At 42.7% G+C, this 18,172-nt stretch overlaps 1 protein-coding gene across 1 annotated transcript in view; it reads right to left on the bottom strand.

Annotated features, from left to right (window-relative positions):
• Positions 1 to 537: 537 nt before the first annotated feature.
• The window catches only part of PID1 (phosphotyrosine interaction domain containing 1), an 81,033-nt gene continuing 63,398 nt past the window's right edge, over positions 538 to 18,172 (bottom strand). Inside the window, exon 3 of the mRNA XM_050308568.1 lies at positions 538 to 2,536. Coding sequence (XP_050164525.1) covers positions 2,060 to 2,536 — 477 coding nt within the window. The 3' untranslated portion in view covers positions 538 to 2,059. The remainder of the gene's footprint in view (positions 2,537 to 18,172) is intronic.

Genomic DNA, 18,172 nt, shown 5'->3' with positions numbered 1-18,172 from the left:
TAGCCTCCAATTGCTGAGGAATTATCGCAGACACCACAATATCAAATATCCTTTCTGAGAACTCCCCAACCCACTGTAGATCAGTACATCTGTAAAACAGAAATGTAGACTGTCCTGTATAAGAAAAGACAAAATCAAAGCCCCCAACAAAGGTGTTCTTTGCTTAACCCAGCCCAGCAGGTGACTGCTCCCACTCAGCAGAGCTCATTTCAACTAGTCAGGTGGTGGGAGGGGGGTATCACTGCATCAGCCTGCTAAACAAAAATTATAGGTCATGTCCACTCTCAACAAAGTAAAAAAAAAAAAAAAGACAAACAAAAACACTCAAACCCCAAAACAAAACCTCACAGCAATATTTAACTTAAATATTTAAAAGAAAATAATTTTAGAGTGCTAATGGTAATTCTCATGAAGACCGATGTAATATTTAAATGGAAATAAATCAACATTTTCATTCCACGAAACAAAATGAATACAGAACCCACGCACATAAAACCACAGAGTTGACACTGGAAAGACAGCTTAAAACTAAAAGGGTTTAACTCAAAACTTTTTTTTTATTTTATTAAAGTATGAATGCATTTATGCTGGAGATCGTTTACATACATTATAAAGCAACAAGCATATTTTCAAGAGGTGTGGGCCCTCCTCAACAAATCTCCATGCACAACGTACATGCTTTTCCACTGCACTCGCACAAACACTCTCACATACAAACACAAATGCACAAAAGATGCACAAAACACAGACACAGAGCTATCTGCTTGGATTAGCTTTCTTTTAAGGCTTCTGTAAGGTGCCCTAGTGCCCCTAACATTACCATAATTACAAACAAGGTTGTACAAAGGAGCAGAGTTACTTGCAAACTATCGATCTGCTCTCAGCCTTAAAAAAAAAATATCAAGTGAAACAAGTTTTTCCTTTTATTTGAGTTTTATTAAACATCTGCGTTTAAGAAAGGCATGACTGTATATCCGCGAACAAGGAAAGATACGGGAATCTTAACACGAGGTTCTCAACCAGAACAGGTGTTCAAACCTGGCTCCTAAGGGACCATTTCCTTTGATCTTTACAGCAACACAGCCCTGGCTGAGCGAGGAGGCACTGCCAGCTCCATCCCAGCAGGGCCACTCGACCAGCAGTGCCCGGCCACGCGGACTTGTGGCTCCCGTGCTCGTGGCACTTCAGACCTGAGGTTGATGAGAAGTCACAGTTCAAAACACTGGCAGACCCAAGTGTCCCTCAACTCTTCCCAGCGGGGCCCCCTCCTGTGGAGCACGTCAGGGTAAGGAAAATGCACGGATAGCAGTGCTGACCTGCTGTACCCCCCCCAGCCACCGGGGACTATTTTTGCCCACCCCCTTTTTGGTATCCTGCAGTACACAGTTCTGAAACTGCAGCTACTGGCGTTGGGTGAAAGATGTGGCAGCAGGTATACTAAGAAAATAGGTACAATGAATAAAATAAAGGATAGCATATGATATAATGTGTACATACAAGCATCTTTCATTTTTATCTGTGAAATGTGAATTAACTGCAGAATGCCAGGCCATTAGTCTAAAAGGCTATGTATGGCTGTCTCAGCCTACGTACGGTCAAGGGATTTTTGTGATGCATCACGGGGAAAGATCCATCAGGAAGGAACCATTAGGGCTTTCCAGGTCTACTTGCTCTTGTGCATCAGCATCAGCCCGCAGCTAGGAATGCCAAAGAAGCAACTAATAAAATTGCCTGACCAGTCTTACAATAAAAACAGGAATGACTCTACTTCATGGTGTGCACCTGAACTACAGAGACGAGAAAGGGGCAGCGATGAGTGGGTGGGAGAGATGGGGAGAGATATTTTTTCTCACTTTAACAACAGCAGCAGATTTCACTGTAACATAATTACTTCAATGATGCCTATCTGTAGGTACCAAATTGCTCTTCTGATTTAAAAAGCTGGTCAGACAAGTGTTTGGCAGTCCTTTCATTCCCCTGTTTCAATTGTTGCTTGTTCTTCTATCAGCTCTCATTCCCTAAGCCGTTTCTGCCTTTGCTGAACCGTGAATGAGTCCAGTCAGCCATCGTCAGATTCGAATTCATGAGACACTTCCTCTGACGAGCTGTTCCTGTGGATCCGGCCATCGCTTTTCATGCTGTGAAAAGTCTTCTTAAAGGCCTCCATCATGGCATGGGCCAGCTTCTTGGCCTCCAGCTTGCTCTCACACTCTACAGCATGGCAGTCCATCTGGTAGGACAAGTCATCGTTGATCTCCCGGTAGACCCAAGCAAAGATGTTTGGGCTGACGTTGTGGTCAGCAGTGCAGTAGGCGATACGTGCTACCTGAAAGGTATCCATGTGGACTGTCGCCTCACCTTTGAGGTCCAGATGATGCAGCCAGACTTGGAAAGGGCGAATTTCCAGAAGGGCATTAGCTGGGTAAACATCCTCCCTGGTGAGCGTGTGCTTCTTCCATAATTCAATGACTGGTTTCTCTGTGCAGCCCGACAAAAATTGCATCCCTGTTGTGGAAACCTTACCCAAATATGTAACCTGCAAAGAAGAGCAAAGAGAGGTGAAAAACACTGATGGCAGACTCAGGTGTTACTTTCTGCCATCCCAGGGAACTTTTCTTTATCTGGAAAATAAAAGCATCCCCCCACACACACACCCCCTGCAAACTCCCCGGTCTCCCTTCCCTTTCAGTAAAACAGTTTTCAAACTGCTCTCCAAATATTTACTTTTCAGATGCTGAATTCACCATTCAAACACAGGTGTTAAAAATGGCCAGTGTCTGAGTTTCAAGGGATTTCACTTTTGTCATCTCCCCCACTAAGGCCGCCTTTAGAGCCCCTGACTGCCTCTAAGTTCATGTTCACAAGTGCAAGTGTCGATGGAGCAGGCCCCAGAAGGCCCCCTTCTTTTTTCCCCTCCCTGCTTTATTCAGATGATTTATTGGTAGCATATTTTGAGCATTACAATTAGGGAGATGGAGACATTCTCAGTTTGCTAATGCAAGGCTGCAGTGGGTCAGAAAAGCACGATCACAGCAGAGGATTTTAAACCCTTTGAATGTGTGGTTTTTTTCAAAATGATCCTGTTTTTCCACCACTTCTGCTGTTTCTACTTAAGTATTAAGCCAGGAATAGCTCAAAGCTGTTCAAAACTCTATCTTTGAGCAGGGCTGAGACATTGATTACATCAATTTAAAAAATATGCTGTTAAAAAAATCTAGTAATAGATCTTACCTTAGTTTAATCACATCACCTCTCTGCTTTTCTGTCTAGCTCTTTTGAGTAAATCATATCCCAATCAGCCCAGGAAAGCAAGGTGGTTTTAGTGCCCTTACAGTATTTTGTTCACCAAATATCAAATTCGCTCAGAGGTCCATATCAAAATTCTGTGTTAAGCCTATGCAGAAACATTCCCCTAAATCTGTGCAGCTGCTAATAAGGATTCCTTTCACTTACAGTTGAATGGGAGATTATTTGATCTGGGAAAAGGGGATTTTCTCTAGAAAAGACAGGTCAATGGCATATAAATACAATTATGCAGATTATTCTATTTATTGCTGTTGTCAGAACGGTGCATTTAAGAACAACTATATGAAAGAAAAATTGCTTCTTATTTGTGTCTTGCAGAAATAACTGCCTGAGACAGAACCTCGTGGCTCTTGCTTGATGTCTTATAACCTCCAGTACGTTTTACTCAAGGCGTTTGGAGCGAAAAATTAATCACATACACTTTCCAAACTAATTCCTTCAAAATTCTGTATTAAGCACACAGTATCAGTTATTTTACTGTTGTAAATGCGTTAAGAAATGTAGAGAAAAAAAAAAAACACAGAATTTTGACATTTAAGCACATTAAAAAAATCATAACCACAAGAAATACAGGATTTGTAATCCATGCAAACAAAATTTTCCTCAAGAAAAATATTTTGCTGCAAGCTTCATAGGTTTTGTTAAACTCAGAGACCTAAATTAAGCTATAATTAAGGAAAAAGCTTACAAAACTTTATTGGAAGTCTGTGTGGCTTAATCACGCCTGCCAAAAAAGCAATTTCATAGCACTGACATTTCAAAATGGGAAGTCTTATTCTTTGCCTATAAATATTCATGCTTTGCACTGGGAATACGTTAAATCTTATAAAGCTTTATGGGTTTTTTTGGAACAGTGGGAAACACAACAGCTAGAACAGTTAACAAGGCAAGACCTACCAGTGCTTTGCCTTATTTTATTTTATTAGTGATGAGAGTTGAGTTCCCTCAAGTATTGTAGAATAACTTAAAAGAAAACCTCAGAGCTCACAGTGCCAACTAAACACATACAAACAGCACAGGCAGGACCAAAGAGGAATGTGCCTGCAACATACTGGGGGGGTATTTCAACATATATCCACAGTCATATGATCAAGATCACTGTGCAAATTTCCACATTCAATATTATTCTCCAAAGGTTCGCCCAGCACTGTTTCATATTCACGAGCCAACTAACAAAACACAAACACATACTGTAAAATTGGCATTTGGGGTCAAAATCAAAGCCCATTGCAACATCACAAGTCCCTCCCTGACTTCAGAGAGATTTGCACAAAGGCTTTAAACTCTGAGAAACAGAAAAATATCCTCTTGCTCGTACACTTTGTCACTGCCCAAAGGCAGACTTGAATCCCTTTGCTGCCACCACTGCAGCATTTTGTCCCCCAGTCACTGTTTGTAGAAGACCAGTGCCAGCTGGAGCCCACAGAAATATAAGCACCTCTCATGAGTGCACGATACTCAATGCAGGGAATTGTTTGATTACTGGCTTGCCCTGAGGAGGAAGCTGCTGACAGCGTGTGAGCTGCCCTGAGCAGCAGCACGAGGGTTGGAAGAGGAGAGGAGAGCTAAGGCAGTGGCACCCCAGCTAGGCAGCATCACTGCAGCCCTGCCCAGGCAGTCAGCACTGCTGAGCACCGTGCTCACATTCACCCCAGCTCCCAAGTGATGCTCGTGACACCTCCAGCAGCTGAGGAGCAAGAGCAGAGCAAGTTGTCACACAGCAGCATAAATTGAATTTAATGTTCTTCTCTGTTCCTTTGCAGCCACTAACTACAAACCCCAGTTGGCCATCCATCCGTGTGTGGCCTGCCTAAGGGTGAAATTGCAGAAAATAACGTATTTCCCTAAAATAAAGTGTTTTTATTTTAAGAAAAGCACTGAATTACTCTGAAAGCAGCCAATGCAAAAGTAACTAATAAGGAGGATGGGATGATGGCTCATTTACAAAAATGGGATATACTAGTCTGATTTACTGTTCCAGTTCTGTCACAGTATAACTGTGTAGGAACCTTTGGTAAGTTGCTTCTCTTACCATCACTTTGCATTTCCATTACATAAATTTGATTTTCCTTTGAGGACACATCCATAAATATTTATAAGGTGCTTAGCCATTACAACAAGGAGTTCACGGGAGAGAGAATAAACAAAGGCTCTGCTTTAGAGTCTCTCCTGTGCTGTGTCTTACATGGAAACATCTACACCTACTAGTGCTGTTATTTTTTGTTTCTTTTTAAACAAACGATTATTTTTTTTCTCCATGATTAAGTATCATCTACATGTTATCCACTAAATATTAATCCATCTGAAGCAGTCCCATTTATTAACTTAGACATTAACATTTGCATAATTGCAGGGACAGTGCCAGTATGAACTAAAACCAGCAAAAGTTGGATTTTTAGGTTACTTCTCCCTGAGCTCTCAGTTTCAAGGTTGTCCCACAAGCATTTGTGGGGTTTGAAATGCTCCCTGAATTTCAGCTCGTGCCTCAACACATCTCACAGTGCACCACCTTCGTTTAAACGCCCAGAAACCACTGACCACACACATCATTAGAGTAATGCTCTTACAGCACAACCATCCTGCTTTTCAATTTCTAAGTCTGCCAGCCAAAGGTCAAAGAACAGATGATTCTTCCCATTATCAGATGGAGGAGAAAGCTATTTTGAGGCAAAAATTCCCAGTGGTGTTCTTTTCCATTAAAATTGTTGATCTCTTGTCAGTGTGAAGCCAGCAGGAAAGTATAGAAAAAAAATCCAAACCAGAATTTCATCTTTAATACTCATAAGAACCACATGTGAAGGGCACAAAAAGACATTAGTGGTGGCAGTAGTAGTGTTGTTGCTATTATTATTGTTACAGTTATTATTGCATGTGCAAACACGCACTGTAAAAATTCCTGAACAGAATCAACTGTACAGCCTTACTAACCAGAGAGTAACCATTGTCAGAGAGAGGCAAGAGCCACAGGGCAGGCTGAAAGCTGCACCTGTGATAATACAGCTCTGACAACCAGCCAAAGTTCATCAAGACTGAATAATGCTTTTCCTTCCTCTGAAACACTGGAAGTCACTTGGAAGCAGGGGCTTGGTTCAGGAAAATTACTTCTTTGTGAAAGCATGGCATGTCCTATGGCAAGTGTCATCCTACACACAGCAAGGCCAGTAGCTGTGATCCCTCCCTTCTAGGGCTGCCCAGGGAAGTGGTGGAATCACCATTCCCTGGAAGTGTTCAAGAAACAACTGGCTGTGGCACTTAATGCCATGATTTAATTGACAAGATAGTGTTCAGTCAAAGGTTGGACTCAATGATCTTGCAGGTCCTTTCCAGCCTTAATGATTCTATGATTGTAGCATCAGTTCAAGGCAGAGTAGCTACGGGTTAGTTGTAACAAGTAAATTATGATCAGGTTGTTGCAGCCTTTACTTGCCTTGGACACTGTATTCTAAGGGAGAAAAGTAATCCAAAAGCCAGCTCAGTGCCACTGTGTTAACCTTAAGCAGTAAAGGCATTTCCTATCATATCTTCTTCCAGGGGTAAGAGTATATTTCTTTATACCCCATTCAGTCCTTTGGTTCATGTTTTCCATCTGTCCCACAGATTTCTGGAAGACACACCTCACAACAATTTCTTGTGCTTGTTAAAAATTACTCACATTCTTTCCAGCCTTCCTGTGGCAGACTTCACTCACTGACAAGCCACTGTCAACAACCATGACATAAAATACACTAGAGGTTTCAGCACTTCCATGCTTCAAGTATTCAAACCTTTAGTAAAAGAAGCCAAGATGTTCTGAAGGGCTCCTTATTTCACCCTAGAGACTTGCCAACAGCAGTGTCAGTATCTGGCAAAACTGTCCTCAACAGAAAAATGCTGTGCCTTGGCCCTTTCTTTAACAAGGCTACACCCATCTGACATGTAGAGATGCCTCATGTCAAAGAACATGAAGAATAATTGATGTCTTTTCCATGCGCTGTCCTGGAAACACAAAAGCATCTGAGTACTTTGACACTGTTGTTTTCAGCCCCTTCACTCCAATAATGTATAGTAAAAATATCTTTTAATAACTCTGCTCAAGAACTTACCAGCTTCAAAAAGACCAGTATAGCAGCTGCCACAGACATTTACACTCCGAGCACAGCACGATTTGTCAGAAGTAATAAAGGGTTTTTCCTTTCCATACCCAATTCGTTTATCATTGACCTCACATTGTTCACTTGCAATTCATATGAGACAAACAGCAGCTCAGCTCCTGCCTGTGTAGGTCTGACTTCAGATCCCAGTCCCCAGTGGACCACATGTCCATACCACTCCTACCTCAGAAGCCTCACTAAAGTTAGGCAGCTGAATGACCTTTTCTCCTTCTGTTCCCTATCCCCAGTCCACAGGCTATCATTGCTCCAAGAAAGCAGATCCAAGTTGTAAAGATCCATAATTACTGTATTACACGAGGACAGATGCTCTCCTGGCACAGGAACCTGGCATGGGAACGTGTACACACACAGGGCTCTGGGCTCTCACACTATTCAAGACCATGATCAAAAGACCATATGCAAAATTAACTCCTTAGTTATTTCTTTAATATAATTATTTCTTCCACACGAAACAAGAAGGCTCTTTGTCAATGAAGTTAACAAAGAAAATGAAAAAAAACCCAACAAACCAAACAATAGAGCACCGAACTTGACCCAGCAGGTATTTACTCTGCATACTTGCAGTCACCAGAGGATGCCCTGGAGTATCTTGATTCTTGTGCAAATCTTAGTAATAGATCACTGTCTCTTTTGTCCACTGGTGTCTTAAAGCAAACATCCTTTAGCCACAGATTTGGTCCAGGTGCAACTGGTTATTTGATCGAGACAGTAAGATATTCCTCACTTAAAGGTGAAGCAAGCAGAGCTAATGACACATTTTCTTCCTGAAAACAGAATTTCTTCTGTGGCAACTTCAGGATACGTGGCAATGAAGAAGTGACTGGAAGGGTCTGTGTCAGGATGCAAAAGTCAGCAAGTAAACCATCACAGAATCATGGAATCATCAAGGTTGAAAGAGACCTTTAAGATCATCCAGTCCAACCATCCACTCAGCACTGCGACTGTAACACCTAAACCACTAAATCACATCACCCAGCACCAGCTGCAAGAGCCTCAAACACCTCCAGGGATGGTGATTCCACCACCTCCCTGGGCAACCTATTCCAAAGCCTGAAGTTTGTCAGTTTGTCCCAGCCAAGCAAGAACTGTAAGTCTCAAGGTCGGGTAAACTCACAGAAGTATTTAAGAGGAATGCAGAGGAGATTTGAAGAAGAGTGGCCAAAAGCAAGTTTGGGAGGACGTGTGCGTGTCTTGTTATAGACTGCAGCTGGAACACAAACATGCAGACACTCTCTGGGTTTGCAATACAAAAGCAGACGCAGGACGAGAAAGTCCAAGCTTCTCCCAGACTCCACGCTGTACTGCTGAGGCCAGAACACTGCAAGCTTCATCTCCCCATCATCACGAGGTCTGGAAAACACTGCAAGAAGCTGCTACTCAGGAAACCTGTGCTCAGGCCTCACTGCAATGACAGAGTGCCCAAAGCCCACAGTGCCTCCTGTGATGGGTAGTTGGGGCAAAGCAGGGCTCACCACAGGGTCACACAGATTTGAGTGTTGAAACTGGATTTTTTTATCCATAGCACAGTTGGGATACGAGCAGGACAGGCCTGCAGCACGCTGTCCAGCAGCTCAGTAAGTCCTGGCACAGTTTTCATTTCAGTAAACCCAGATTTAGCCATAGAGTCATTTTCAGCATCTTTAATTAACGCATCCAGCTCCAGGCACAGCGGGCGTGCTCTGTGCTGGCCAGGGTGCCTGTCTCACCACACCACTGCACCAGCTCAGCTCTCCTCACCCTAAAGTGCAGTGACTCAGCCCCAGGCTGGCAACTTTGGGATTCAGTGCCAAAAACAGCCTTTTGGCCCTGGAGAAAAAAAACCCAAAAATATCCCAGACATTCCACTGGATCACTGAGCAAATACCGTGAACTGCATTCAAGAAATGTTTGCTTAAGACCCAACAAAATAACTCAGTTAAGTAAAAAGGCTGCACAGTTTCCCTCTGCCTGTCACTGCTTCCTCACCCACACCACCTGTGTCCAGCCAAAGCCTTCGCAGCACAAACATGAGAGTCTTTGTGGGAACGGCAGGGCTCCTCAGCACACAGAAACACCCAGTAAATGCAGTAATGTGGCTTACAGAAATATGTGAAGAACTGTTTTATTTTTGAGACAAAATTCAGAGGAAGAACAGACTGAGCTGGGTGAATGTCTAATGGAAAATAACCATCAACTCAGACAACTGCCCACTGGTTTAGGAGGGGGAGAAAAAAGGATCAGTAGTTAATGTCTGATTTATTCCAGGGAATCAAAGAAAAAGATTTATTCCAGGGAATCCAGAAAAAGCTGGAAGCATCAGCACCTCTTCAGCAGTTAAGTCAACAGCCAGCATCTGACTCCTTTAATGGGAACAAAGCTGAACCCAAGTCTTAAAACAATGCTCAAATTCCCCCTCAAAAACAAAAACAATAAACAAGCTCAGCAAGAAATGTGTTCAACTCTTTGCAGCTTCAGAACTCCTAAGGAAAAACAACTGCTGGGCAGCAACTGCTCCTTCCATCTGTCCCCACACCACAGCCCTTCACAGGTGCCTTTACCTTCCCATGTCTTCTCAGCTGTGGCTGTGCAGCAGATCCTGCCTCAGCTCCCTCCCTGGAAGGGTTCACCACACAAGTAAGGTTAAAAGTGATAGAGTAACCACTTTGGATCCAATTCTCCAACTAAATGCCTTCGAGGGACACAAGAGCTCTGGTTATTTTCAGCCCATCATTGTCCTCTCAGGTTTTACAGCCTCCATGCTTCCAGGTAGCTGTAGTAGGTGAAGGAGAAGGAAGAGCTGGGGCACTGTGAAAATACCTTTTCTTGACAAATGCTCGTTTCCAGTTAAAAGAAAGACACGTTACCAGTTTTACTGCTGCTGCTGCTTCTGAGGTAGCCTAGGAAAGCAGGTAGCACAGGAGAGTTACTGTGGCCCAGGGTGGGTGTCCCAACACCCAGTCCCACATCTGCCAGGGCAGCATCTCGGGCACTGGGGCTTTTCTGAGGGCAGAGCTCACCCATGAAGAATCTCTCACTCCTCAGACACCATGCAGGACAAACACCTCAGGGACTGCAGACAGTGGCCATCAAAGCACAGGGCACATCCCTGAGATCCTGCCCCAGCTCTGAGTGAGACACCCACAATCCCACAGAAATCACAGAGCCCACCTTCATGGCCAAATTAACCTCTCGTCCTTCCACAGCAGAGCTCTGCCAGGCCTCCCACTGATGCCACTTGGGGAGAGGAGCAGAAGACAAAAACCTCTGCCATGCCCACAGGAGTGGAGTCCTCCTTACCCTGTGTGATCAGCCCCATTACCAACACCAATCCTGCAAAGGAGAAGGGAAAACACATCTGCATTTGGCAAGTTTAAGATTTAGTAAATAAATGTACCGAAAGACAAAAAAGTTACCCTTGGCAGCTTAATTTGTAAACTCTGAGAGGAACAAAAGCCAACAAGAACAAGCCCCCTGAGTCCACAGGTCAAATAGCCAGTGAAGGGTAAATAAGGCAGCAAGCAAACCTCTCCTTCAGAAAGACAACCCTGGGAAGCACAATGGTCCAGGCTTTTCACCTTTCATTACATCAGCCTGCTGCTTAGCAAGCCTTTTTATAAACTGCCCTCAGTTAGACCTAAGAGCATCTAACTTATATGCAGCGACCAGGAGTCTCTGCCTCATTGCCAAAATGGTTAACCAAGCCCAAACACAACCTCAGCAAGAGCCAGCTCTTCTCTCTGCAACCTCCCGTTAGCAACAAAAGGATCACATCTTGCATTTCATTCTCCACTGGACAGGAAGCTCTTTTTGTGGTTTGGCTGGCGGGGATGAATCTGAAATGAAATCAAATGGAACTGGCAAACTGCAGTAAGCTTGCAGTCAGAGGCTCTTAGGTCCTGGTGTGAGTGGAAGATTTACAGTGCACTATTTAAAACTCAAGAAATCAATTTCATTCTAGCAGCGATTTAAAAATGTTGTAGTGCAAGACATATCTGAACGAACAAACACATCCATCACACACAACCTCAGCAGGGCTGCTGGACACACTATTGTACAAATTGATTATTACTTTTATTCCCAAATATTTTCTTTATGTTGCTATTTAGATCACTTTTCTCCTTTGTCTCCTTTCATTGACTCATATAACATCCTTTCTCTGTATCCAGTTAGCACTGGGTTGAAATTAATTTATTTTTGGATAAGCCAGTTCATTTCCCATTTTCTTTCAGGAGTCTTCACAGGACAAGGAGAAATGTGGATGAAGCCAGTGAAGTGAGAACAAAACCAATCCACTCTGCAGTAACTATTGCAATTACTTCAAGTTTCCTTCCCACAAAGTCCTTCCAAAACCTTTCCTCTAATACCTCAAAAGCCTCACACTGAGAACATCCCTTCTGCCAGGAGAAAGTGGCGTAAGTTTGCATGATCATGATCTCCCCACAAGCAGACACCAACCTTGACATTCATATTCAAATTACACACAGGATTTTTCACTACACATTCCTTATTTACATGAGGTTGAAACCGAACATGGAAATCTGATTAAGCACCTCATCATGTTTCAGAAAGCTTTTCAGTACTGAGTTCCTCACAGCTGCTGTCTCATAGCAGAGGGAAGGAGCCCACGGGCGGAGAGGGGAGCGGATTGTTTGCTTTTCCTTTGTTCCCCTTCCTTTCCAACCCACAGAAAGTTCACTTTGGCACCGCTCCTACAAAACCTTCGACCGTACCTAACGGAGCACTCAAACAGCCGGTCTGGGAATGGCTGTACAAGCCAGCCACCTTTTCCACCAGGGCATGTGCATTTTACACACTCCCCAAGACTTTGGACACTGCAGCACTCCCGAAAGCCATGCAGAGCTCGTGTTTTTCACCACCTTTTATGAGTAAGAGATTTGTCCTCAAGGCTCCCTTCTTCGCGCATTCCCCATGAGATCTTTGTGTTCCTCCCTCAGTTCTTCCTTTCAAAAGACGATGCCAAGTCATAAAACTGAACAAAGCCTCTGTTACTAAGACATTCAGTTCTGGAGGCCAAACGTGGCAACTGCACTTGCTTCCTGGCACAACTTGACAACACCTGAAATTAAGAGCAAAAGGGAAGGGAGCCAGCTTAAGGAACCACTGAAGATGACTACAGATTTGGTTTGTATTTCAATGGAAGTGTCAGGCCTACATCACAGAAAGAACAGAAGAAAAGCAATGATGATAAAACTATTTCAGTTCTTCCTCCCCTGAGCGCTGTAAGACCAGTAACATTAAAAAAAAGAAAAAAAAAATATTACAAAACAAACCACAAACATGAGAGACTCCCAGAAAAAGCAGCACTTGCTCCTTCTGCTTTCCTCCACACGCTGCAAATGAAACACATTCCCTGAAGAGCACGGGGGAACAGAGAAAAATCACCCCCATAAAAGTGTAACTGTACCCACATCCACAGAGTCTCTGATTAAAATACCCTGTCATTACTTTTGCATCTCCTTAATCAATCACTACAGGAAATGAGTTCCATGACATAGCAAAACCCTTTGAGAATTTTTTCAGCTCTCAGGGGTTTTAGCATCTCCAGGAAAAGTCTTATTTGAGGGTTGGAGAAGAAATGCAGTGCCTACACTGGGATGGGCTCTTACACTAAAACAATTAAATACAGACCTTGCACATTTCAAATTAATAAAAAGCAATAAATACGTTATTAAGAAGAAAACATAATTAACTCTTTTTTTTGCTAAATGAGCCCTTAGATAAATATGCCTGATTTATCATTTGTTTGTGTTATCAAATTCTGGATCAAGGCCATAGCAACACAGGCTTCTCCACAGACAAGGAAGAATACAATCTCATTGCTTCTATGCTCTATGACACTATATTACAATTTAATCAGAAATTTCTCACTCAGCAACAGTATGTTAGCAGGCTAAACAAAAGATTTTAAAAAAACAAATATGTCCCACAGAGTAAAATGATGGGAGACAACAGGGCCATACAGTTTTTTATTCATTTCCAAAGCCGTGGCTCACAGTGCCTCCAAGGTCCTGTTTTCACAATGGATTTAGTGCTTGCCTCTGTCTTCAATACAGTCACTTTCTGTTTGTATAACGTTTTTCCAACCAGCCCAGGAAGATCTGAAAGTGATCCTTAGCCTTCATCAGGCTATCTGGGCTCTAGAGATGGTTATCTCCTGGGATTTCTCTTGGCATCAGGAGGTCTTTTACAGTGTTACAGAGGGAGCCCCCCTTCCTTTCCTACTTAGTTTAATCACAGCATTACCTAAGCACGTCACCCAGAAATGTTGCATTGCCTCCAACCCATTCTTTTGGCATGTGTTTCAGCTCTAAGGTGACCAAGCCTACAGAGCAGCCAGAAATACAGTCCTTAACCACCTGAAGCAAAAACCAAGATGTGGAGATTTCCGTGGTGATAATTTCAGCCAAGATGAAAGGCCGAGCCTGGGACGGGAGAGCCTGGAAAGCAGCACTCCAAAGTGGAGGGCTGTCTGGAGGAAAGAAGGAGATGGGGGCAAAGGTCCTCTTCTCTGGGGACAGCTCTACTTACCAGTGCTGCAATTTATATCATCTATTACAGCAGCTTGCCCCCAGTGCAACTCAGATGGCTGCAGGTCAGACAAATCCCTATTCACACCGGTACAGCAAGCTCCTAGGAGTTCCCTTCATATCCACAGTTCACCTTTCTGTATTACAGAGGTCATGGCTTTTACAAAGGGCAGGAAATTAATTTTCATGGTTCTCACTGGCCCTGAAGTTGACTTTGCAAAGACAAAATCTATACTGAATAGCCCTGACGTTGATCTGTTTGACAAAGGACAAACCAGGACAGATTTAAGGGATCTAAGGAAAAAAGAAACTACTTATGATGAAAATAAATAAATTCTTCACTGTTTTTCTTGACATTTACTGTCTTTGTGCAACAATGAATACCTGCAGTTAAAATATAATAATCAATAACATTATAAAAAGGCCCCAGTCTTGCAGTTCTTAGCCAAACAAAATTGCCATCTGGATTTAAAAAATTGCTCCAATTTATATTTGCAGAGGATTTATGTATTTGCATGAATAGTAAGAAAGAAAGGATATAAAGATGATAGACAGCAAAACACAGTGGCAGGATCAGAGCAATGACTGAACATGCAGAGCATCACATTCATTTACTCTCCACAGCTGACGTTGCTTTAGGAGAAGTCAGGGTAAAAGAAACACAACAGCAGCTCCACTCATTCCTATTTTCTGCCTTCCTGTCTTGCATAATAAGCTCAACAAGGTCTCCCCACCCAAAAATCAGCATATTGCTAACTATGACTGCAATATATGTCTGCTAAAAATCTCAGAAGTCCTGATTGTTTTCTATATAAACCATTATTCTAACGTTTTCACAGCTCTGAAACAAGTACATCCTGTTTCATTTATTACCATCCTAGAGTTACAATTTTTCACATAGTCGAAAAAATAATTTAATAGAATACGCAGATCTTGTAAGAGCTTAACAGTTTCTTGATCATATCAAACTAAGAGTTCAACCAGTGCATAATACTTTCTCCAGCACTTTCCAGGATCAAACAGACATGAAGCACAAAGAAGCAGAGTTTGAAGTGACAAAGCACATGGCCAAGACCAGAATAAACTGCCCACAGGGGAAGGTTTCTCTTCCCCAAAGAGCAGGAACCAAATATTTCCAGGCATTTCAAGAAAGCCCACGGGTTTAGAGTGCTCTCTCCCTTTGCTTTGAGATTTGACAGAGAGATTTTCAGAAGAGCACAGCCAGCAACATGTGTCAAGCCTTCTAAGAAAAGCTGACCACTCTTTCAGTATCTAAAAACACAGGCAGAAATTTGGCAAGAGAAATTGTTGTGTGCATTAACAAATAAGGAATTACTCCTCTTTTAAAATTCTGTAGCTTTCTCCATGTGGCCTGAAGCAAGCAAAGTGCTCCTGTTCCCAGGAGGTTGATGCAACACACACTTGTACTTTTACTCAAGGATTACAGCCCTTGCTAAGTCTCTGTTAACAGTCTCATTTCTTACCAAAGCCATTATTATTTTGGTTAAAGAGTTTTAAACAGAAAATAACATGCATTCTAGGTTTGATTCTACATGAGCTTAAGTATGACAGCATAACAGAAAGAAAACGGTATCTTGGGTAACAAAGAATTTACTTGATGCTAAAAATATAGACATTTACAGTGCAAGTAAACACTATGCTATTTGTCCCCTATTATCTGCCTTTAGCCTTCCACTTTCTTCCTCTGCTGTCTTCTCATCAAAACAAATTGGTGTCTCTTTTGGGGCCGAAACCAAGGAGGAGATTCTTTAATTGCAGTGCAAATCCACAAAGAGCATTGAAGCTCAAGACATGTATGCAAAAATCAAATCTGAACAGACCAACTTGGCTGTTCCTGGGAGGCAATCTTATTTACAAGAAAACATACTGCATCTAAACCAAAGTCATGGAGGGGGGGAGAAACAACACAAAAAACCCTGCAGTGTTTCTTACTCCAGGCAAGGGCAGCCAGCACATGGCATTTCTTTGGAGAATCTTGTTTACCTTTTCTTTTCTAAGGATAAAAAAGCTGAAATAAAGGTTAGTCTTCACCTCAAAAACCCAAGTAGTATGGCAGACAGAATACATGTTAATTTGTCTTCATGTTTTACCATTAGCAAAGTAAGCTTTTTAATTTAATTTAAAAATTAATTTAAAAAAAAAAAACAGAACAACTGCATCTCCCGTTTTCACAAAAGCACCAGAGAGATTATAAAAATCCCCACATTTTAACCAACTGCAGCAAAAACAAGGCAGCCCCTCCCATGGCAGCAAGACCATGCAATCTGCACTGGTGAACTGCAGCACAGCCCTTCTGGGGATGAACTCCCTAACACCCAGAAATGGCACTAATGCATCACAATGCCTGTCACTGCCTTAGGTTCCTAAGATCCCAAACTGGTCAGCAGTGCAAATAGACTCCCATCTGCATCTCTAAAGTGACACTTTAAGGCTCCTTAAAGAGCCATTTTAACAGGCTATGTTATACATATGTATGTACTAGAGAATAGTTCCATTGAATTATTTACAGCACCTTTCTTCTTAAAGAAGCATTTAGCAAGCTGTATCATTAAAATATAACCAGCAGCTGCCTACACACCCCTGTATACCCCAAATTTGGAGCTTGGGACAGGAAGTGATGAATGGTATTACTGGGGGAAACTGCAAGGGCAATTTCTGAGCAGGCAGTGCAATTAATGGAAACAGAAATTGTGCTCTAGCAGCCATGGCCAGAGTGATACTCTTGCTAAAAGAGACACAGCTTTCCAATGACTGTAGAACTTGGGGCACTGCCTCAACCACAGCACAGTGCAGAGCAGGTTCTGTTCCATAAACACCCCACAATCAGCAAATACAAAGGACAGGCATACATGAGGCAAGATAACTTCACTACTTGTCTTGCATCTGCCTTCTTTCCTGCATGCCATTTGCTCTGCTCTCTTTCTTTGCTCCCAGGAAAGTACAATCCGGGCAATGGGCAAGCTCCCCACTAGCACTGCCTGCACCAGCAGAGTGATGGGAATAGGTGTGAGCAGCTTGGGACAAGGCACAGTCAGAGCACGGAAGGTGTGAAAACTATGGCAAGTGGGAAATTTACAGAGGGAAGACTGGAAATATGTGGAACAGAGAAAGAGCCTTGACATGACCCAGAGAAAGCTCTTGAGGGATAAGCAGCTGTTTCCAGGGTGGATTGCAAAGCAGAGCACACTCTTCCCAGGGGTGCGTGGATGTCCCTGGGTGATCCATAAGGATACTCCCATGCTCCTTCCTCATAGTCACTCAAATGTAGTTAATGTGATCATAAACCAATGACTAGGAGGAACACTGTAAGGTTTACCCAGACTCTTTCAATTTAAGATATTGAGATGAAATTTTAGAAGGTGAACGGAAGAAATTCCATGGAGCGGTCCAAAAAACCAGTACATCTCAAGGGTGGGTCATACAGCAGAGGACACCAGTCAGAAAGGCTAATAAAATCAGAGAAGCTGTGAGATCCCAGAAGAACTGCCACCTGTGCTCTCCTGGAGGTGGTCCAAGGGGATGACGGCACGGTACCACATGCCAAAGCAAAATCTACTCTCCATTATATAAGGCTGTTGCCCTCTGGAAAAACACACGACCAGCATGATTAAGTTTAGCAAGTGAGAACTTTAGAGAAGGCAAAAATCACTTTGGCTACTACATATAGATTGGGTTTGGACTTGTATTAAAAACTGTCTGGAACAGATCAGGAAACCAAACATTTCTCTTTGATGTAGAGTCCAAACTGCTCTGGAGTTTCTTGTTGAAAGGAAAATGCTCTTTAGGCTTTAGGCAAAGGACATATAATGTCCTTCACACTTTCCAGCTAATGCTTAAAACTCTTACACAACAGAATGTCAAATATACCAAAATCTAATTAAATCAAGGGTGCAATGGCAAGAACAGGTTTCATCTTGCTTGCATTTTTCTCCAATTCCAGCAGCTAAGCTGCCACCTTCAGGCACCTACTTGTTTTTGAAAGGAAAATGAAGAAAACACACGCACTGTAAAAACAGAAATTAGTATCCAAGGGTGTCCAGCAAAAGTGTGGAAAAGGAGATAAAGCCCTGGGCTCTGCCAAATGGAGCAATCCTCTTAGGCCTGGAAAAATTTTGAAAGAATCAACAATGGACTAACACAAAACCTTCCATGTAGATGGCTAAAGGC

Source organism: Myiozetetes cayanensis, unplaced genomic scaffold, assembly GCF_022539395.1.
Source record: "Myiozetetes cayanensis isolate MyiCay16 unplaced genomic scaffold, myiCay2020 scf13, whole genome shotgun sequence".
NCBI classification, from domain to species: Eukaryota; Metazoa; Chordata; class Aves; order Passeriformes; family Tyrannidae; genus Myiozetetes; species Myiozetetes cayanensis.
This window is presented reverse-complemented; position numbering and strand designations above follow the sequence as displayed.